This window comes from Myodes glareolus, chromosome 6 (genome assembly GCF_982192425.1).
Source record: "Myodes glareolus chromosome 6, mMyoGla1.1, whole genome shotgun sequence".
NCBI classification, from domain to species: domain Eukaryota; kingdom Metazoa; phylum Chordata; class Mammalia; order Rodentia; family Cricetidae; genus Myodes; species Myodes glareolus.
The window spans coordinates 65,324,400-65,348,556 of NC_142031.1; the positions used below are offsets into that span (position 1 = coordinate 65,324,400).

At 41.6% G+C, this 24,157-nt stretch overlaps 1 protein-coding gene across 1 annotated transcript; it reads right to left on the minus strand.

Moving 5' to 3' along the window:
• Positions 1-1,814: 1,814 nt before the first annotated feature.
• On the minus strand, positions 1,815-22,610 carry Laptm4a (lysosomal protein transmembrane 4 alpha). The gene is made up of 7 exons (XM_048439696.3): positions 22,257-22,610; positions 8,606-8,726; positions 6,123-6,199; positions 5,915-6,037; positions 3,803-3,898; positions 3,257-3,355; positions 1,815-2,415 (listed from the first exon to the last, which is right to left on the minus strand). The coding sequence occupies exons 1-7, from the start codon at positions 22,593-22,595 to the stop codon at positions 2,341-2,343; spliced, it is 930 nt and encodes a 309-aa protein (XP_048295653.1). The 5' UTR covers positions 22,596-22,610; the 3' UTR covers positions 1,815-2,340.
• Positions 22,611-24,157: the final 1,547 nt, after the last annotated feature.

Consider the following 24,157-nt stretch of genomic DNA (forward strand, 5'->3'; position numbering starts at 1 on the left):
TTAAGAACTCTCAGCTCCTTCTCTAGCACCACCTGCAGCTTCCTGCCTTGCTTCCTGCCATACAATAATGGACCTCTGAATTGTATTGTCTTCTAAATGACTGCCATTGTCATGGTGTCTCTTCACAGCAATAGAAACCCTAAAACAAGCACATTGCCTGATTACAACATAAAAACATAGGTTACTACAGTAACAATGTTTCTATTAAGCCATCAACAGTAAGTACTAAGATAAATTTCTAAGGGCTGGGGGTAGGGGAAATGGCTGAGTCATCAAGTGTCCGTTTTGATCTAAGGCCTGAGTTTGAATTCCAGCACTTGTAAAACCCAGTCTTGGTGGCTTTTGTAATCTGTCTAGGGAAAGTGGAAACCGGTGCATCCTTGAGCCTTGCACGCCAGGCAGATTACCCACACCAGAGCTTCAGGTTTAGAGACCCTGCCTCAAAAGAGATTGAGGAAATCAGCTAATCTCCACCTCTAGCCTCAAGCACATATGGGTGCACACACAAGATATCTGTCCTGAGACTTCTAAAAACTTTTTTGTTGTTTTGAGATCGCTGTAGTCCAAGCTGGCCGGGCATTTACAAGGCAGCCCATGTGGCCTTGACCAGTCCCTACCCCAGGCTATAATAGAATTAGAGATGTGATTCACCAAGCCCTACCTCAAGTCTTCAAATTATCTTTCCAAACCAGGCTGGCCTTGAACTCACAGAGATCCCCCCCTGCTTCTGGATTAAAGGCCTGTGCCACCACCCCCCAGCTTATTTACTGCGCTTTAATAGTGCATTCCTCACATATGTTGCATTGGCAGTAGCCATGTCTCTCAACAACCACTTCAATAACCATGTCTAAATGAATTGAAAGACCAGCCTGGGTTACATGAGATCCTATCAGAAACCCCATCAAGGTGCAATTACATGCAGACCTTTCTTCTAGTAGCACCGAGATGCCATAGCCATGCAAGCCTGCTGGATATTCTGAGTTAGGATTGTCCCTTTTCTGTACGACCAAATCCTGGGCATGCTTTCGCGGATATTCTAGGCTTTCTCATTTTCACGCCATTCCTTCCCGTCACATGGGGCTTATAAACAGCAGGACTTTCCTTCTTTCCCATCTTCCTCCTATGGGCAGCTGCAAGATTTACAGCTCACTTGCCTTGTTTTTTCTCAAACTCTAATTGTCCTATTACTGGATTCCAAACCCACCTGAAAGGGACCTCATACTGCGATCACAGTTCCTGGAATAGAATCCTGGGCTAATCACCCTCAAGTCAGTCTGTGGAGGCCAAAGGGGGGCGGGGAACGGCAGTGCACCATCAGAAAAGTCAGGCATGCACAGACACTCTTAAGAGAGTACAGAAAAAAGCCGGGTGGTGGTGGCGCACACCTTTAATCCCAGCATTTGGGAGGCAGAGGCAGGTGGATCTCTGTGAGTTCGAGCCCAGCCTGGTCTACAAGAGCTAGTTCCAGGACAGGCTCCAAAGTCACAGAGAAACCCTGTCTCGAAAAACAAACAAACAACAACAAAAAAGTCTACAGAGAGGCTCTAAGGGACTTTATTTATATAAACTCCTACTGCTCCTGTACAGTGGAATCATGCCCTTTCCTCTGTTCGAAGGGCCCCACCTCACTTCTCCCTGATCCGCTCTTGCCTTTACTCCTCCATCACCCACCCCTCTATCCAGGAACCAGTACAGGACTTCTCATTATGTAAGACAACAAAAACAAGTACAAATTTTAACCCCAACACTAAGGGAGAGGGAACCTATCCACTGCAGTAGGAAAGGTTAGACTCGTTTAAGAAGAATGACAACAGTAAAACTTGAGAGGTTTATTAAAGCATCTTATCACAAAGATGGAAACATACAAATGAGAAGCATGCAACCATCCTCTTCCACAGACAAGTCAAAACGCTGTTTCCTATTTCATAGAGCTGGGAACTACAGATCGTACAACCAACTCGTTCATCCTAAACACTGTATTCATTCTCTTGAAACTATCCAGGGCATCAAACATCTGAAACACAAACCATTATACAATGAAAGTGCAAAGTTAAAAAAGAAAATATGGAGAACGCCCTTCCCCTCCCTACCCTAGTTAAAGGCTGACAATGGCACTTTGCTCTTGCTTAACCTAGATTGTCTTCAGAAAGTCTCTAAAATGTGATACTTAACAAAAAGTTTTTAATAAATGTCCAAAAGCTCCTTAGTGTTTGAAAATAAATGCTCAGACAAGACAGTGCACTTTATATCAAACAAGTCTGAGAGCCCTGCATTGCAGCTTTCTGTAAAATAAACAAGACAAGAAGCTGGTATAGGCTTTATTGACAAGGCAGAATGTCCTCAGGCAGGCAGGTAAGGAGGTGGTGGCTCTTTCTCAGGCATCTTCACGGCCATTTCATAGGTTGGCAAAACGTACTGAAGAGAGAAAAGAATTACATCAGGCAACGTCCCTTTACATTCTTTTCTAGAATCATTAGTTTTCAGACTATGTCCTAAGCAGGAGCTCACAACCCTGAGGAAGAGCTGAACTGTTCGCTCAACAGTTCCTGAGATCACAGACATCCACACTCAGTGACACAATGACTCAAGATCAGGGTTGCCAGAACTAATGGATGAGTCAGTGTATGTGTGATGGTTTGAATGCATAGGCTCATATATTTGAATTCTTAATCAGCATAGAGTGGAACTCTTTGATAGGATTAGAAGAATTAGGAGGAATGGCCTTGTTAACTGGCTTTGAGTTTCAAAAACCCATGCCAGGCCTAGTCTGTTTCTCTCTTTTTCTCTTAGCTACTTCTCCAGCATCCCACCTGCCCCACACCCTCCACAATGACAACAGATTGAGCCTCTGAAACTGTAAACAAGCCCCAATTAAATGCTTCCTTTTCTTTTCTTTTCTTCCTTCCTTCCTTTCTTTTCTTTTTTTTAAAATAAGAGTTGCCTTGGTCATGGTATTTCTTCACAGCAACAGGACAGTGAACAAGACAGGACTGAGAGATGTATGAGATGTATGTATGTATGTATGTATGTATGTATGTATGGGGGGGTGGGTGGATGGATGAGATGAATGGGATGGAGGGATGAATGGATGGATGGGATGGGATAGAGGGAGCGAGGGAAGGAGGGGATAAGATGGGATGGGATAGATGGATGAGATGGATGGGATAGATGGGTGGGATGAAATAGACGGAAGAAGGGTGGGTGGGAGGGAAGGAAGGAGGGAGGGAAGGAGGGAGGGAGTGTAACAGCAGTTAACCTGTGGAGGCGCTTCAAAGGCAGGGTACACAGCAATCTCCGGCACATTTCTGTTGTTGATGTACTTGTAGCAGTTCCAAACACAATTGATTAGGTAAGCCTGAAAGGAGAACAAAGCTCAGCAGGATGCTCTGGGGGCAGAGGACCTCTATGACTTCTGCACTATCTGTGAAGAAGGAACCCATTTCACGCAGGTTCACTCCCAATTGGCTCTCATTAAACACCCCAAGTTTCTCACTAAGACTCTAACTGGAGATATAAGTCCAACACACTGTGGAGGAAATCCCAGTGCTCCAGTGTTGGGAACTGTAATGGATTCCCACTACAAGTCATAAAGCACTTCTGAAAACATAAAAGTGCCAAGCATTCTGTGGGTCCAAGACAGGGGAGTCCACCCCTTACCAGAAAGTCCTCTCTACTGCTGTGCCAGAAATGACACTATCACTACAGATTTTACATCTCTTGTGACCCATAAGGAAACAGACAGAGGAAAGGGTTACTGGGAAATCTCACCAAACCTTTCAAATGTGAATCACAAGCTCCATACCTTAAAAGTGATGAATATCACAAAGAACACAAGAACAATGAACAGAAGGCAGCTGGAGTCCAAAGCCAGAAGGTCATCTTTGTAGGGGAAATCAGGCTGTTAAAACACAAACATACAATGACAACTCCTCTACGGCACTGTGCTTCTGATAATCTCAAGAGCATTTTAAGAACACGACAAAAGGCAACAAAGTCAGAAGCGACAGGCTATTTTAAATTTACACACAGGAACTAACACAGTATCTCTGAACCCCTTAATCATGAACAGACACACTCATTACTTTAGATGTACTTGTTTAATAGGATAACTAACTAAAAAGTCTAAACAGAGCTAACATTCTTTCTACTGGCCACTATTGTCCATCTTTCTGGCCTGTGACAAAATGTAATCACCTGTATGGCAAACCAACTTTGCCCTGGGTCAGTAAATCAGAAGGAGCCGAGATTGCTCATGTTCCCAAGGCTATTTCATCTTCCATAAAGAAAGTAAGTTTTCTAGGAGTCAAATATTGGTCTCAACTCTGCATCTGATGGGTAAAAAGGAGACATGCCACTGTCTACAGGCCAAGCAAGAGGACGCGATCTACTGCGGACACACTGGCTGTACTGGGAAGGGTCAGCGAATTCATCGGACTCCGGACCAAGAGATGAGTTCAGTGTCAGGAGAAGGGCATGAGAAGGGAAGTAAGGGTTTAAAATTGGCCAGCAGAAGAAGTACCCTCGAATCGAAAAGACTAAGCCAATCAAATAGAGGGGGAAAACACCAGGGTCTGTAAAAGAGCAAGGGTTTTGTTGTTTGATATTCTCTCCTACACACCTGTCCTCTGTCAATGGGAATGTTGGACTTTCACACAGAGAATGTGACTAATACACAGGAGACTGTATATGCCAAGAACTGTAGAGAAGGAAGCAGGGGCCTATCTGTGATATTTCAGTTAGACGACAGGCTTAAAGAACGATACTTAGGAAGAAGATTCCAATCACTGGGGAGCAGGCCCACTGCCTGTGCTAGCTACCCCTCTCTGGTCTTCACAGATGTTTACTTTCCATGGCTCCCTGGCTACCTCATATTCATTGCTGCCTCAAGGACTCTCATCTCTCTGAATTTTTTTTTTTCTGATTTCTCTTATCTCAATTCCTAATCAAGTCCCTCAGTATTGTTCAAATCTCACATCCAACCTCAGGTCTACAACCCAAGGCTTACCTACTCAGAAAGCTGCCCACACTTAATGATATGTCACTAAATGTCACTCTTCTGATCCTACACTAGACAATCTATGAAGTACCCTGAACCCAGCCCCTAAGAAGCAATCAATAAATGTTTTTAAAGTAAAAGATTTATTTGATGGCATTTAAAATGGACCAGACATCAAGCCACAGGCAGGAAAGATTCTCAAAGACAACATCTGGAAGTGCACTAAGGATAACCGCCCCACCAGCTTTCATCTGCTCGTACCCCAAACTTTCTTCACTAAACTCTCCCGCAAAGCCCTCCTTGACCACTTCAGCCTGGAAAATCCCCTGTCCCTCTACCCTACTATATGGGATTAATCTAAGTTTTTTATTAACTCAGACCGCCAATGGGGCAGGTCATTTTGGGCCTAATAAAGTGTCTTCTTATACCCTGACTCAATACATGCTGGCTCCCCAAAGAGCAAAGTTCTCTTTACAGCTGCAGTATTCACCAAAGGTGTCTAGCACAGGACTAAGAATACAGCAGGCATGCTAACACAGTAAACATAGGAGGGCTAGGATACAGTGGGCATGCAGACATAGTAGACATAGTAGGGTGAGGATATAGTGGGCACACAGATATGCGCTACCATTCTGATAAAGAGGATACCAATCCCTTAATAAGCACCAAATACAGTCAAATATTCTACTGAAACACATTAGCTCAACTATTTCTTCCACACTCTCTTTATGGACCTTTAGTACTGGGCTGTCCAAATGGTATGGTACAAATTATGGTATCTTACAGGTTTTAACATAGAAGTGATTTTAAGATATTATAAAAAGCAAAGACAGTTAAAAATAGTCCCTAAGGTTGCCTTAGGATTGCAATTAAAATATTTTACTTAAGTGGAAGAGTTTAAATAGCCCACACACTTACTAACTGATCCAGATATTCTTTGATTCTTGGCAAGTAAGTGAGAGAACTGATGGCCACCAGACAACTGAGAACAAAGTCAAAAAGCCGGTAGCAGAAGAACGGAATCAGCCAGCCCACTTGATACTGCAGAAGAAAAAGAAACTTTTAGTACATGTATAAAACTACTACCCTTGCTAAAGGTCAAACTAGGAAAGATGAAAAGACTTACAGAAATTGCTCCATACACCAGCATTGAGCTGATGATAAACATGAGAACAGAGACGGCAAAAAGAACGCAGGCATTATCTAAGAAAACAAAATGGAACTCTAAGTAAGCAACATATGCAATGAAAGAAACTAAACTCTTCATGATAAAACGACACTGCAAAACGTTTACATGTAAATGTTTAAATTAACTCTAATTACTTTCAAAACAGGCTCTCAAAAGATCTAAGGCCAGGAAAAAAAGAAAATCTAAGAATCTTGAGACATTTATACATGCCTTTCCATGTTAAACTGATGCAACAACTCGCTGACTTTGTTTAGGATGGAACATTAACCACGTAACTCGGCAGGAAAACAGGTCCCTTGTGCCTCTACATGTCAGAGTGCAAAGAGACAATTAAAACCCAACACGGCAAGTTGAAACACAGGCAGAAGCAATGAAAAAACTATGAAAGAATTCAAACAAGCTGGCTTTGTGAGATGTGGATTTAACTGGAAGGAAAAGCTGCTGTTTGCTTAGAAGACAGATAAGCTACACACAGAAAACTACAGATGTATCTCTTGCTTTGATAAGAATACAACTGAAATTCAAAGTTCTCCATTCACCCCACCCCGGTGGCTTCTTTCAGTTTGCCTTCTCTCCCCACACTCAACTCCTCCTCAGTCTGCATTCATCCTACATTCACTAGTTCCTTCAAAACACACCCAAATAATCCCAAACACTATCAAACCATACTTGACTGACTGAGTTTCTTCACAATATGTAGTTGATCCTATGACTCTGGACAGACACTAATAAACTGAAGGGAGAGGGGGTATATGGAGACAAGGCTCAGCTTGCTACTCTTGCAGAGGACCCAAGTATAGTTCCCAGCACCCGGAACCGGATGCCTCTGGAGCCCAGGCACCTGCACTCACGTGCACATTCTCCTTTACATACGCACAACTGAAAGCTTCAAAAAAACTAAAGGGCAACAAAAATGAAGAGTAATCACTAAATATTCACACTATTGGATGTTTGTACACACAATCTTATCACCGGGCATTATAAACACCAGCAGGATTTCACATAAATGGCTGTATCATCTCAAGAGTACCCCCATTGTTAAGGATTTAAAAGCTCTTGCCACTGAATGATTAAGTTACAAAGCAAGACTAACCCTGACTCAAAGCACTGAGGTATTAATAAGTCTCTAAAATTTTATTTATTATTATTTGGAGATGGGGAGGGGATTTCAAATACTACTACTCTAGAAAAATGATAAAAGGCTATTTCTTGTCACTTCTCAGAGTCGATGTCACAAGGATTATTTAAAAGAATCAGAAGACTTCTCATTTTGAAAAAAAACATTATAAACGCCCATCAGTTGATTTCATTCTTTGTGTATTACAGTCACTGAACTCTTCTTGGTTCCTGAAAAATTAATTTATCCACGAAGACAAAAAATTATTTAACAACAACAACAACAAAAGACACAGATCAGTACTTGAAGACATTGGAGTAGTTAAGCGGCTCAGTGCTCTTACAGAGCACCTGGGTTTGGTCCCCAGCACCTGCATGGTAACTTACAAACTCCAGTTCACATCACCTTCCTCTGGCCTCTGCAAACACTGAACACACATGATGTGCATACATACATGCATGGCAAAACACTCACAAATAAAACAATTATTAAAAAAACACAATTCTTCATCCTTGGATCACAGGTGGTCACAAATATAAAGAAGTTCATATTAAATCCCAGAATTAAAATCTATAGTATTAGAAACATACTCATGATCTGGGAACAGTTTTCTGAACTGAAATTTCACAACTAGGCTTGTAGAAATTGTATTTTCTGTCTAAATATTGAATTTATGACATAACTTGCAATAATATAAATTCAACTAGAAATGTTTTATACCTGCATTTTAAAGAACTGATAATAAAAAATAACTGCTGTCAGGGAATAAATGGGTTTAACAGGACAATTCCTATGACTGTTCTAGGGCTAGTTTCTTTTTAATAGTGGTGTTAAGTCCCTTTTCACATAAACAAGATAACTGTGCACTGTATCTTATACTCTACTGCAATAAATCATTTGTTCTAACACCAAATTTCTGACCCTGGCTACACATGGGTAAGTAAGCCCTCAGAAGTCTCAAACCAGTTTTATTTCCCATTTCCTCTGTCTTGTCTCTACAGTCAAGGCATACATACAACCATACACTTCTCCAAAACACACTAATTTATTACATCTTCCATCCAGAAATGTTCTATAGTAATTCTTGCTGAATATCTTTGGTGAAAGTCTTCAAAAATAACTTTCCTGTCTCAACAAGTAGCTTAAATAACATTCAACTTGTTACTTACTATGCAATTATTTAACCTTCTGAAGTATAACTGAAGCATAATTTCCTCAACCTTCCTCTAACATTCATATAAAGACTATAATTGGCTTTATATATAAAAACTTGGCAGTGATATCTTTTAAAGTAAAAACTTACCAGCCATTCTCTCAGATGAATAGTAATTACCAATGACTTCATACTGAATGTTGACAGCTGGCATGGAGTTTGGATGAGTCACTTCCACAGTCAGCAAAATTGCCATCAATAGGTTGACCACCTGAGAGAGACAACAGATGTCCATTAACTTCCATCGGGGAACAGTCTCCACAGTCCCTAGACACATTTCACACTGCTTCACCTATAGTAACAAGGTTGTGAGATAGCAGACACTCATCAAACATGGTGAGAACAGTTACAGGTCATAGCATATATAAAGATGCCAAACACTGTGTTAATGCCAATAAACCAGAACAAAATGTACAGAAAGCAATAAACAGTGACTCTTTGTCTTGAACCAAAAAAAAAAAAAATGTACAGAAAGCAAAATTAGGGCATCGTTACAAACTTCAAGTCCAGAGGCACATATTTCTTCACACGCCAACATGCAGATGCCTGCAACTCCCCCAAAGCACCCCCATCCATTTGGTTCAAGTTTAAAAGATTCCCTAAAGGAGTGATGATGCTCCTCCCTATCTCCGCACTGGTCTTAATTTGGTCTTTGGAGCCAGTGTGTTCCTCTAATACCCACAGCAGCCTCCAAACACCACAGGGACTACACATCCAGGCCCTCCAACCACTCCTCTACTTTTCTAGCATGGTTTAGCCATCTACCTATTTCCCCTTTGTGTAAGTTCCAGTGCAATGGACAAGTTCCTCAACCTGGTTCACAAATTCCAAAGCAAATGTAGTAGTTTTGTACATTTTTGCAATGTCACACAAGAGTAACTCTATACAATACAAAATTGGTTTTCCATATTTAATTTGATAAGCTATCTGCAACCTACACAGCTAGATTCAAAAGTATGGACATGATCTTTAAGGAACCTGTAAGTAAATTTCATCTGATTACATTCCCACCCACAAAGATTTTCCAGATTTTATCATCCTACATTCCTGAAATGTCTTCATTCTTGAAATGTAATCATCATGAAACAATCAATAGTATCATGTCAGCCACAAAAGAAGGGAGGGAGGGAGGGAGGGAGGGAGGGAGGAGGGTGGGAGGGAGGGAGGGAGGGAGGGAGGGAGGGAGGGAGGGAGGGAGGGAGGGCGGACTAAGAAATACCTTGGGACGGTGCTAAACATCTTGCTGAAATCCCATCATAGACGATGAATTTCCCTAGCCTATCAGGGACACAAACCTCACTTTGACATTGTACAGTGCTCTCTGGCTGTGGTCCCTGCAGCCTCTTAGCACATATATATGGCCTCAAGGATCAGAAACTGTCCTGATGAAGATTCAATATGGAAACCAGTAAGGTATGAAGACAAGACAAACTCCACAATGAAAGTTCACAGAATCTGTCCTCCTCTCGGAAGTCCCAACATTTGACACTCCAAAGTGTTCCAGCAACAATACCTAAAACTCCTCTCCCCTGCCCAACCTAAATGATGGATGAATGGCAACACCCAAGAAAGGCATTTTCTTTATATAAGGTCAAGCCTTCAAACATTTGGTAGAAAAGCAGACCACATTTTATCTTCAAGTTAGAAATGTTATCTTGTGTTGGGAAATCAGTTTGAAATCCATTCAGCAAACTCTTGTTTGCTGACAATTATAACATAATTATCACCCTAGTTAAAAAAAAAAAAAACTTAGCATGGCACAAAAAAACCCACTCATATCAAGGAAAACAAACAAACCTAGCTACCAAATGAAGGAAAAGAAGTATCAACACAACTTAGAGGGTTTAAATATCTATTTCCATGCATGTGTGTACGTAGCTGTATACATGCTGAAGTTCATATATCCAAAATATTTTTTAGCACATGTATAACTTTTTTAAAAAGTTATCTTTTTTAAAAGTTATCTTTTCTTCTATAAATTATCATAGAATTTTCCACTGTCCTTGCCTAGTTCACTTCACAGTGGGTAATACTTTGAATATGACAGTAATCAATCTAGAAAACTGTTGAAAGGAGGCTCTTGTTTGTTTCCTGGCTGCCCAGACTCCAGAAATAATCATACAGAAACCATATTATTTAAATCATTGTTTGGCCCATTAGCTCTAGCTTCTTATTGGCTAACTCGTACATCTTAATTTAACCCATTTCCATTAATCTGTGTATCGCCATCTGTCAGTGGCTTAGTGGGTAAAGTTCCCAGCGTCTGTCTCTGGTGGCTTCATGGCTTCTCTGTCTCTGCCCTTCTTTCTCCCAGCATTCAGTTTAGTTTTCCCCACCTAGTTCTGTCCCCCTATAGTTCTGCTATAGGCCCAAAGCAGTTCCTTTATTAACGAATGATAGTCACAGCACATAGAGGGGAATCCCACATCAGAAAACCAGTACTTGCAATCCAAAATATTTACCACTAAGCACCTACTCCACACTCATATGCAACTTACAGTAAATTCAGCTGACAAGAGTTCTAAGTTCCTATTGGATTTTAAGAAATCAAAACTGTAACCCTGAAGTTTAAAAAGTCTTTAAAATATTCTACCACATACAAACTTTTCCAAAATATTCATGACCTTTCCCCCACAGTATTCAGGAAAGGAAGTTGAAAATAAAAGCTTGTAAGCCTAGTAACAAGGCCAGGTAGAACATAGCACATGTGTCAACAACATGGGCCGAGCAAACTTTAACCGCCTTCTGCACACCTCACATGAGTAAATAAGCGGTGGGAAAACAATGGAGGGCCTTTTACTTGGAGAAAGGAACAAGGCCAAACCCAGGGAAGCACTCAGGCTTAAGGCAGCAATTCCTCCTTGCTTCAATCATACCCATCCCAGAAGACTCAAGGACTTGGGGGGGGGGGGGGCGGGGGACTTTTCTTTAACGATACATAACATTTGTACATCTTGATAGAGTACAATGTTACGTTTCAATACACTTATACACCATGTACTACTGGTCAATTCAAGGCACATAATGCCATAACCTTAAAACATTTGTTTGTGATGAGAACACTCATAACTGGTTAGCTCTTTCTGATTTTTGGTGCAATATTGACAGCTGTAAGTATCCTCTGTGCAAGAGAACACTAATTTTACTCTTATCTTGTTGCTTACTGTCCCCTCCCCTTCCCTTTCAGTGTCTAGTAACCACTATCCTGTAAATCTATAAACTAAGCTAATTTGTAATCTGTAAGTAAAACCATGTATTTGTCTTTCTGTAACTCACTGATGTCAGTTGTAGCTTCAGTTCCATCCATGTTGCTGTAAATGACAATTTTGTTCATTACTGTTAATACTATCCATTGTGAACGCAGACCCTGTTTTCTTTATCTGTTGATATCAATGTAGACCTCAGCTGACTCCCTACCTGATCTACTGTGAACAACACTGCAATAAACATGGGCTGCAACAGATCTCTTTGATACACTGATTTCATTTTCTGTGGGTAAGAACCCACTAGTGGGATTTATGGGTTCTATGGCAGTTCTTTAACCCGAAGAGCCCCACACTGTTCTACCAAAAGCAGCTATACTACATTCCCATACAGTGCAGCTGTTCCTCTTTCTCCATTTCCTTGCCAACATGTCACTTTTTGTCTGGCTGACTCACTCACTCACTGTGGTAAGAAGCTATCTCATGACATTCAGAGTTTTTTCATGTACTTGTTGGCCTTGCTAATCTTCTTTTACTTCTTTTGTCTATTCATCTCATTTGCCCATTTTAAATTTGATTATCTGTTTTTGCTGGTAAGTTCTTGATATACTTTGGGTATTAACCTCTTGTGAGAAAGTTTCCAAATATCTTCCTCCATTTCTAAAGGTAGCCTGTTCACTATTCTGATTCTCTTGCAGTGAGGAAGCCTTTTAGTTTGATGTAATCCCATATGTGTGTGTGCTTTCCTTTGTTGACTATGCATTTACATTCTTGCCCAGACTATTCCGGCTGCTGTGTGTGTGTGTGTGTGTGTGTGTGTGTGTGTGTGTGTGTGTGTGTGTGTGTGTGTTTTCCCTTTTGGTCAACTTGGCACAAGATACAGTCATCTGAAAAGAGGGACTCTCAATTGAAAAAATGCCTCAGTAAGATCTTCCTCCAGGCAAGTTCGTAGTTCACTCCATCTTCTTGATTAGTGATTGATGTGGGAGCGCCAGCTCACTGGGGATGTTGTCACTACTGGACAGGTGGTCCTGATAGGCATTAGAAAGCAGGCTGAGACCAGAAAGCAGATCTCCTCCATAGCCTCTGCTCCAGTTCCTCCAGCTTCCCCACTACGACGGACTTATGTGGAAGTGAAAGCAAACCAAACGCTTTCCTCCCTAAGTTGCTTTCAGTCATGGTGTTTCATTACAGCAATAGAAGACTAAGGTCAGTGCTTCCCCCATATCCTCTCCTACAAGGCTTAGTTTCAAGTTTTCATAGTCAAGTATTTTGCAATATTTAAGCTGCCTTTTCTGTACGAGAGAGGAGGGTCTCATTTCTTTGTTCTACAGTTGTGGACATGCAGTTTCCCAGCACTACTCATTGAGAACAATGTGCTTGCCCAGGCATTTATTTCTGGCACCTCTGTTGAAAATCACTTGGCTGTTGAAAGTGTGGATTATTTTTCCGTTCTCCAGTCTGTCCCATTGGTCCTCACGTCTATTTTTGTAGAAGGACTGTGAATGCCAGCTTTACATTCTGAAACTGAACGGTGTGGTACTTCCAGCCTTGGTCTTTATGCTCGAGACATCTTTGGTACAGTCTTTGGTGGTTTCATTCAACTTTTAGAAGTCGTTTTCTCCTAGTAAGGGGAAGACAACAAACATGACAGGTACTACCTTACACTTACAGATCCCTTTTGTAGTATGGGACCTAACAATACTAATTCTGATTCATGAATACACAACATCTTTCCATTTGTTTGTGACCTGTTCAAAGTCTTACATCGATGTTTTATTTTCACTGTGGATTCTTTTACTTCATGGTTAAAGTAGGGGTGTTTTTCTTGTTTTGTTTTTATAGCAATGACAAGTGTGAGTGTTTAATTTCTCTTTCAGATAGTTCACTACTGGCATAGAAACACACTATTTTTGAAGTTGCTTTATTATTCCACAACTTTTTATTAGTTCTCAGTTGCTTTTCAGTCTTCGGGATTCTCTACATATCTGATTGTGTCATCTGCAAATACTGAGCCATGACCTCTTCCTTTCCAACCCGTAAGCGCTTTATCTGTTTCTCTTGTCAAACTGCTCTGGCTAGGACTTTCAATACCATGTGAACAGCAGTGTTAGTAGGCACTGTTAATTGGTTTCTGATCTGAGAGAAGAGTTATTTTGGTATGGTGCTGGCTGTCAGTATTATATGGCTTTTACTGTGTTGCATATCTACTTTAATAGTAAATATTTTTCAACTATTACATTTATAGATGTATTGCCTGTATGCCTGTCAGTGCAGTGTGTATGTCTGGGGCTGCCTGGAGGAGGCTAGATGAGGGTGTCTGATCCCTGGAACTGGAGTTAGGTAGTTTTGAGCCACTACATGGGTGCTGGGAATTGAACTCTTAACCACTGGGTCATCTCTCCAGTCCCACTTTTTTCATGTGATGAAATTTAACGAATACATAACTATAACTACAAAAACAATTATATGGATTCAGTCCTTTATCCTATGTATATACATTTATTAATTTACGTGGACTGACCTATCCTTGAATCCTTAGGAAAAATCCCACTTGATCACAAGGATTTATTTATAATGTGATATTGAATTCTGTTTACCATTGTTTTATTGGGAATGTCTGCACCATTCATCAGATATCTGCCTAAAGTGTTTTGTTTAAGAGCTTTTTATTGTTTGTTTGTATGCTCTATTTGTATAGACTAATTTGGAAATACAGTAGTGGCTCCTAAATATTCTGTAGAATGCATTGGTGAGATAATCAGGTCCTAGATTTTTTCCTGTTGGGAAACTTCTCACTGCTGATTCAATTCCATTACCTGTTCTATCCTGGTATTCTCCTCTTCACAGGCCATCTTTGAAAACTTATTGGGAGACAGTTCTTTGTACTAGTCTCTTAAATACCTCTACATTACTGCAGTAGCAACTGTATCATTACTTTTCTCATATTTGATTCTGATTTTCTTCTTCTTAGCCCAGCATTTGGAAGGCTGAGATGGGGGGAGCATATGAGTCTGAGGTCAGCGTGGGCTACAAAGTGAGCGCCTCTGAAAAACCATCTGGACACATAATCAAAACTCAACATTTTAATTCTGTAGCCTTTTAAAATATTTCTGTTTTTGCTCTCATCTTTTTATCTTTTCTCTCCTATAAGCTTTGGGTTTACTTGTTGTTTTTCTAGCTCCTTTTAAAATATCATTGGTTTGCAATTCTTCTACTTTCGATGTAGGTACTTCTGGGGCTGTGAATTCCCCCTGGGTTTGAGACAGTGTTGTTCCTTTAATGTTTCAGGAAATCCCACACTCGTCCTTTTGGTCTCCTCTTCGCCCAGCATTTGGAGACCTGCAGCTTCATCTCCTGGCTTTGTCATGACTCCCTGTCTCTTTCCCATACCAGTTCTAGTTAACTATGATCAGGAGAGTTACTCAATATGATTTTAGTTCTGAAGAATTTGCTCAAACTCAATTTGTTCTCTCAGACTCGATTTGCAGTCCATTCTGCACCTATCCTGCAGAATGGGAAACTCCAACCCTGGAATGTACATGGAAAGTCATATATAGCTGATGCGGTGGTGGCCCACACTGTTAATCCAAGCACTCAGAAGGCACAAGGCAAATCTCTGTGAAATGAGGCCAGCGTGATCACACAGCTAGTTCCAGACCAGCCAGGTGACCTGCACCCAGAAAATAAATACATACATACACACAGGGAGTCTATCCAGTGGCCCGCATCTGTAATCCTAGCACTGTGTGAGATGGGATACACAAGAGAGGAGAACTGTACAAAAGGTCAGCGAGCCTGGAGAAGTCAGCCTGGCAGAAAACTGCAACAGCAGAAGACAAGAACTCTTTTGACCTCCACACATTCAGCATTGACACATGCATGACTCCCCCTGCCCACACACACACAATGTAAACCTAAGTCTCACATCAGTATCCAAAGATGGACTTCAGGGAGAAGTATCAATAAACAATTTTTTAAGAATATATTTTATGTGTATGAGTGTTTTGCCTCCATCTATGTCTGTGCACCATTTGCATGCCTGGTGCCCTCACAGGTCAGAAAGTGTTGGATCCCCTGGAACTCGAGTTCCAGATGGCTGTGAGCAGCCAGTGAATGCTGGGGATAAAGCCTGGGTCCTCTGGAAGAGCAGCTAGCTAGTGCTCAACCACTGAACCACCTCTTCAGTTCTGATTCTTTAATTTTAAAAAAAATCATTACCCCTCAGTCTTCCCATAGCATATTTTGTCCCAAACCAGTATCTTCTGAGACTATAACTAACATAATGCATTTGATTAGGACACCACGATAAAGATTTCCTAGGCAGGGAGCCCCTTCAGGCAAACCAGTACGCAAAACTCAACACAGAATTGCCAAACGATAAAGATCAAATCTGGCCATCTTCAGACAAGATTTCCTTTAGTTGTTTACTATGTTTAATTACAACTACTTTATTCCTATTATCTACGAGATAATTCGTTCTACAAATATCTACTGAATACCTCAAATATAATTAATAATAAATTAGTTTCTAGATAGGCTTTTTTAGTATTATTTCACTACTTTTATAAATCTGAAGATTTTCCTTAAAAGATTAATTTAAAATGTGAATTATGGGTTCAAAAATTAGCTCAGTGGGCAAAAACACTTGCAACACAGGCCTGGTGACCTGAGTTCAGTCTCCATAACTAATATAGAAGTAGAAGAAGAGTTCCACAAATCTGTCCTCTGACCTCCACCTTTTTCCCACATAAACACGGCATAATAGACACATAGAGTAAGAGCAAATTTAAAAAAAAAAATTTAATGAATTAAAAGGCAGAAGAGCACTTCAGAGGGAAGAAACAGCATGTACTGAAAGATAAGCAATGCGGGAAGGGTGGGGGAGAGACAAACTCTCAGCTACAGCTATTTATGGAGACATGACTAACAGGTGAAGGGCCCATGTGGCATGAGGAAATCTGTCCTCACATCTACCTAACGCAAGATTACTTAAGGATAAAACATCCATGAGAAAGTCTTGTTACATACGCTTAAAATGCACTTGTATCATGAAGATTTAGAGCCCCCAACAGGCTTTTTTTAATTCTACGTTCATGATTCAATACATGAGTTCACATCTAAGAATTTGTTTAAAATAATCTGGCTTCAAATTCTTTAATAAAGGATACAGAAATGAACTTGAGAAATATAGACACTTAAGTCTGAATTTACTCTAAAAATGTGTATTACTCATGCCACATGTACTCAACTTAAAAACGCCAGATGCCAACTCTTCAGGCTAGGTACCTCTAGTACATGTAACTGATTCTAGTTTGATGTCCCAAAGAACTATTCGATACCAACCATTAATACTTAAGGGTTTGGTCCAGGTAGTGGTAGCACACACCCAATCCCAGCATTCAGGAGGCAGAGGCAGGCAGATCTCTGTTTAAGATAGATTCAGATGGGAAAGATCTCTTCATGGGTCACAGTGTTGGATAAATGTATGTAGGCTTGGGAGAAAGAAAAAGAGTATAGACAGTTAAAAAAAAGTAGTTTTAAAAATAAAATAAAGTCTTTACAGTAAAAGTACTATAAATGAGTACATACAGTCATAGATTAAAGGAATAAAAATAAAAATAAGCCATGTAAAGATGGAATGTACATAAAGAGTCCTGATTAAGCATATTATTGTGATTTCTTTGAATTTTTTGACTGCAAAGAGATATTTGATTCTGGGGGTTGATATGCTAAACCAACATAGATTATTAATTTGAGTCTAAGGATATGTTGCTTTAGAAAAGAGGTTCTGCTTTTGTTTCCACAGAAGATGAGAACCTTTGGATTCCTTCCAGGCTAATGTAGTTTGATGGAACAAGAACCCCCCCCCAAAGTTTTCCACGAGTTCTAAGAATACTCCCCCCCCAAAAAAAACAGGAAGCAGTTTGAAGAAAATTACGCCCACATTCCCAAAATGATTGCTTACAAATGTTTGTTTTCACTTAAAGGGAGATAAGATATAATAGAGATGAGTACTTTGCATTGGTATGGATCTTAGTCTATGAATACAAATTTAAGGTCAATTTTGTAACATGTATATTTCTACTCTTGCTTAAGGTATTATGTTTTTATAGCTCATTTAAAAATGTATAATTAAAATTACAGATTAATAGATAACCAATAATAGTCAAACTTGAAGTCATGTCAGTTAGGTTTTCTAAATGTACAGAGATATATTTCAAATAGATAGGTATTCTTCAACCCTTTCAAAGACCTATAGAATATGGCTATTAAAATGTTTCAAGAACTTAGCTTTTTCTTGATAGTGAAACATGTCTGCTTCTGGCAGCACCAATTACTTCGGAGAAGTTGATGGACATTGAAGAAACTCATTATGGACTTTGCCTTCAATGTGACAAGGCTAGCCATCTGGGCAAGAAACTGCTCTTGCTTGGACTGCTTGATGGCATGCTGTGTAAACTGGACACACAGGACTCACAGAATTTGCCAAAAAGTGAGACAGTTCTTTAGGGTTCCTGCTTTGTGAAAGAACTGCCAGACATTTTGCAGGACACAGAAGAAAGCAACTGATGGACTTTGCCATTACAAGGCAGAACAGATCTTCAAACTTCCTGCTTCATGGAAAAGTCTGCTGAATACTATGGGCCTGTAATGTCCCAATATTACAGAATAACTTTGGGTGACTGTCCAGGCAGCAAGCTGTGTCTGTCAATTCTAAAGTTTTGGAAGTTGCTTACAATGCACTTCCTCTTCACTTAGGGTAATATGACATCCTTCTGGGGTCTTTGAAGAGTTGAAGACAGATAGTTATAGCTTTTCTTAGTTATGATAAAAGATAAATTAGATATGAAACTTTAGACTCACGAAGATAAAATAGATGATAGTATATTTTCTTTAATTTTGCCAGATTAAAAAAGACTAAATATTATAACTGCAATTCTTTCTTGAAACTATTTTGTATATGTAATTTTACTATGTAAAAGCTAAAAACTTTACTTTTAACTAGACAGAAAAGGGGAGGTGATGTGGGATTTGCCTCTGTATGCTGTGAATATGATCTATTACCATTGGTTAATAAAGAAGCTATTTTGGTCAATGGCTAGCAGAGTAAAGTCAGGAGGGAAATCAGAGCAGAGATATAGATAGAGAGTAGGCAGAGTCAAGGAGACACCATATAGTTCCTAAAGGAGAAATACTCCAGAACAGAACCTTACCCGGTAAACCACAGCCTCATGGTGATAAATGAATTAATAGAAATGGGCTAATTTAAGATCTAAGAGTTAATAAGAAGCCTGAGCTAATAGGCCAAACAGTATTGTAATTAATATAGTTTGTGTGATTATTCGGGTCTGGCCAGCTAGGAAATGAACAGTCTCCTACAAGCCTGGTCTACAGAGCTAGCTCTGGGACAGCCAGGGATACACACGGATACACACACACACACACACACACACACACACACAAACCATCTCAAAAAACAAACAAACTTAAGGGTTTGGTTTCGTTTTGGAAATAGCATTCTATTTAGCCTAGGCTGTCCTGTGGCCAAGGTTAGGTTTGAATCCCTGATCCTCCTGACAGCAACTCCCCAGTTTGCCACCATGCCTGACTTCATACAACTAATTAATCCTTTGATATCTAGGATTGTGCTAGCCTTAACAGAAAACCCAAAGAAGCCAAAGCAAGAAATCAATGACATCATTATCAGTCATAGAGAGTGTGTTCGTGTGTTCAGCCCAGCAAAAGGGAAGGCTATGCCTTCAAGTTTCAACCACCACCAAAAAAAAAAAAAAAAAAAAAAAAAAAAAAAAAAAAACCAGAAACACAGAACACAGGCCTTGTTCTAGATAGCCCAACCCAGCTCACCAATATTCTCCCTCACAGAAAAGAGGGGTGCTGTCCCCCTGGAGTCAATGAGCAGAGCTCATGACAAAGTGGGCAGGAAGGGAACAGTGGCAAGGCATAAATAAGGAGGAAAGGACATTCCACCTGTCATCATTCCATATCTCCATTTTACTAGAGCTTATGGCAGCAGAATGCACAACTAGGACAAGACCTCTTTGCTTAGAGGCATTATACATCATACTGTTCCCATCTCCCAACTCGCAGAAAAGTACGTCTTCATGCTGCTACAGAACTGAGACCTGTCTATTTTTTGAAGTTGCCAACAACACTGTAATAAGCAAAGCAAATGCTCATTTCCTCCCCTCAATCTGATTAGAATCTGTTATCACTGCTCATCTTCCTCCCTTGTGACTGTAAGTTCCACTTCCCTGGCTGTGCTCCAGAGTTCTCTGTAACACCATCAACATTAAGGGATGATGTCATGGTGAAGGCAAGCAGCGCTAGAAACTATCATCCTGCAGGTAGTGAGAACAGAGAAGCCATGCAAGGCAGGTCATCTATCCCTTCTGGATGTCCGTCCAGAGTCCTTTACACTGAAGATGGGCAATAAATCTCGGGCATGAATTAAAGCACATCAACTGAATTAAACAGCTTACAATCGTCTAGCCTGAAAGTTGATGCAAAATAGTATCTCTTTAAAACTGGGGGCAGGGGAGGCAATTCACACCAATAGTTTCAACTGTGTCCATATTTAAACCTTTCAATCCCTGTTTTGTTAAAATAAATAAATAAATGTCCTTGGAGCTGGACAGGGTAGCTCAGTGGTAAAAGCACTGGTTGCTCTTCCAAAGGACACCCACACCTACACAGCTTACAACCATCTGTAACTCCAGGCCCAGGATAATCTAACCTCACTCCACAGGCTCTGCACACAAGTAGTACACAGACAAACATGCAGGCAAAACACCTAACAGTTTTTTAAAAAAAAAGTCCTTTTTCACTCTGCATTCTGAGTTCTCTGTTCATTTTTATAAACAAAACACACAGCATCAAAAACAAGGGATGTAGAGAAATGCTGCCAATAAATCTGAATGTCTGAAGGGGATGATTTTCCTTCTTCAAATGGTTTGAAGCCCTTTGTCTGTGGGTGGAGGGATGGAAGAAGAAATAGAAAGATGAAATTTGCAGGCAAGCATCCCAGGCTCTAATCCTATTTTCTCAGCTAAGTTCAACAGAAGGTCATTTCCTGGGAGAAGGCAGGCAGGGGGTTAGGTAAGACTTGATGATGGGCAAGATATGAATTAATCGTTTAGGAGAATGGAAGACAGTGAGGGACAAAAGAAATGAAAAATCCATACTCTTAGCCAAAGGAAAATAAAAAGAGGAAGCTAGATATACAATCCGGCTGACTGCCATTAACCAATCCAAGTCCAGGGCTACAGCTCAGTTAACACATACAATGGGCAGTTTCGTAGAGAAAACGTGATAATTATTAATAAAGTAGCAGTAAGTTCTTTCTGAGTACAGAAGTACAGCAAACATGAAAATAACCTCAGCGCAAGCAAATAAATGTACACACTCATGCCCTTTTGATGCTCTTTCCTAATCTACATTAAGGATACAAGACTGCAAAACCATCAATAGTGTGGAGGTCTGAGAGTCCCCTGGGGTGGGCTGGGAAACCATCTGCCTGAAGATCTTCATCTGGTGTTCCGCCAAACAGTTACTAATGACTTCAAGACACTGGGCGTGGAAGAGGACAGCAGGAAAAGGGGGAGGAGAGGTCGGAAGTAAACCTCTCCCTCCTTCGCTCCTCATCTAATTATCAGAAACTGCGCAGTGTCTCTTCAGTTACCTCCCACACCCACCCCACAACGAAATCTGAAAGTCATCGAAGTGACCAAATCGACAAGTTTCTTAAGACTTCGCAAAGTTTAATAACCAAAAACTACCTAAAAAGAATCACGGTTTTTGGAAATCGCTGGCAAATCAATTTCAATAAAAACAGTCATTAAGAACTGTAGTTTAAAAGTATATCACAAAAGACCGTCTACCCAACCAACCAGGAGTCAACAGGACCGTCCACCTGCTGTGACAGAAATCACACAGATCCTGAAGCCCAATAAGTATCAGCAGGGACATAGCAGGCTCTCAATAAACAACTCTTCCGATCCGAGGTGATCTTGAGATGAAAAGCACCTGATAGGCAAGGAGAGGGGTGTACCCGGGGAAATTAACCCAGTGTAAATCCTGGCTCGCGTCTAGATTCAAAGCAGACGCCTTTCTGGCTACATCACCAAACGCCTTAACAAAAAGGAGAAAGGAGAGAGAGAGAGGAGAAAAGAGAAAGAGAAAGAAAGTTGTAAGTCTTTTCTTTCCTTTTCCATTCGGACAAACAACGTCCGAAAGCTGGCTGCATACCAAAAACGACAATAATTCTTTCATGGGGGGGGTGGGGTGGTGGAGATCTTTGCATTCCCCAAATAACGACCTTATTCCTGTCCCTCTCCCAAATTCTCGTGAGCCCCATCTCTCAAAGTCCCCCAGCCTCAGCTCACAGTTGAAGCACCCCGAAAAGCAGCGGCCCACCCCAACTTCCACGTCCCACGTCCCCGCCCCCCATCCCAAGGCCCACTTGCCGCGCATGCGCAGTGGCCGGGTGGCGCGGCCCTGCCCGCCAGCCCCCTTACCATGTACCAGGTCCCCAGGATAATCGTCCCGGTGCGGACATGACAACAGCCGCAGCACCGGGTGCTGTAGAACCGGTCGCTGCGGCCCCGCTTGAAAGTCATGGACACCATTGGGAACCTCGCGGGCCTCGTCCTCGCCCAGGCCCCTGACAAAAGCTTTCGGCGGCCCAGCGAATGAACCCAGACGACTAGGCGACGCTGTCCAGAGCCAAACGACGCGTCTTCTGGCCCGCCCTCGGCCGGGGTCCCTGCCAACTCCTGGGCGCCTGCGCTCTGGGCATCGGGCGCCGCTCTCGCGCGACCTCGACCCAGCGGCTCTCCCGCCTCCTTCTGCCACATAGAAACCAATGAGGAGCGGAAGGCTGGAGTCCCCCACTTCTGATTGGAGAAAATGAGGAGATTGAAACAGTTCACGCCCAATCAAAAGTTCAACTCTCTCCGGCGCTGTTTCGGTCGGCGTGAACGTGGCTCGGCTCGCGGTCTGGGGCTGTGTGGGTAGAGGGTAACTCGGTGGTTCGCCAGCAACGAGACGAGGTTGGGCGGCGGACAGCGGGCACGGAGATCTCTGGCGCTGTCTTTGACCACGTTGTCTTTGTCACAGGCCTGCGATGCTCCCGTGACGTGTTCGCCTAGCTCTATTGTTGGGCCGGCCGGGGGCGTGCCCTGTGGGGGAAGGGGCGGTGCCGATGGGGAAGGGGCGTGGTTACCTTCCTGGCGTGGTCCTTTAGGCGCTGGCTATCATCGACGGCTAAAGGATTGGGTTTCTGCCCTTCCCCCTTCTCTCTGTAGCCTGCTTAGAGGGAGCCAAGAAATACCACTGGACTCTGCTGAAGGCCAAGGGATTAAGGAAAATGACAGCAAGAAGAAAGTGGAAAAGCCGCTTAGCGGCTGGGTTTTCACAGATAATAGCTTCTTTTGAAGAGAGACATTGTGAAGCATATTGAAATAGGCCAGAAAAAAAGCATAGGGTGTCTTAAGTGAGAAACCAGCTACACTTTTCTGCATATTCTGATTCCACAGTGATCCTCAGCTTTCTTTGGGATGCTGAACATCTCTAAAACGCGTTGACTGGGCTCTGAATCTCATCCCTTCCCAGAGAAAGCCACTTGACATAAATTGGGTGATTCATTTCCCATTTATACTTCAACACTGGGTGCTTTACCTTTCTATTAACCCCAGCTCAGTTCCATTCAGACAGACGTCAGAGTCAGGAAAAATCCCTGGAAGTTCACTGACCAGCTATTCTAGTGCCTGAAGGAATGGACAAGGGGGAGCTCAAAGACTTGGTAGTGTTTGAGGATCCTAAGACCTCTGTGTGAGTTTGTGCCTCGTGTGTGGGGTGCTAGAGGAAGCTAGAAGAGGGCATCAGATCCCCCTGGAGCTGGAAGTACAGGATGCCGGAACTCTAGGCCTTTGGAAGAGCCGAAAGTGCTTGTTTTGTTTTGTTTTTTTAAGATTTTATTTTATGCATATGAGTGTCTGGTGCCCTAATCTCCCTTTCTCTTCCTTCTTTCTGTTTTCTGCAGGCTCTCAGGCTAGCCTACAACTCACTATATAGCTTAGAATGATCTTGAATTTCTGAGCCTTGTTTGTACCTTCTGTGTCCTGATCCTCCTACCTCTGCTCCAGCCAGCATTTTGTGCATGGTAGGCAAACCCTGTACTAAGTTACATCTCCAGCCCTTACAGTCTTGTTTCTTGTTTAAAAAAGTATCTACCCTTGCTGCCTCCTCTATCAGTTTTCCCTTCACTCTGTCCCTTCTCCGTCGCCGTTGCTCTGTTAACCCTAGCCTTATAACCCTAAAATCTTCACAAAGTTGAGAGTTGTCATACCCAACCTTTTTCTTACTTGATACCCCAGGGAACCCATTGGTCGCCTCCTCATCTTTAATCTAACAATCA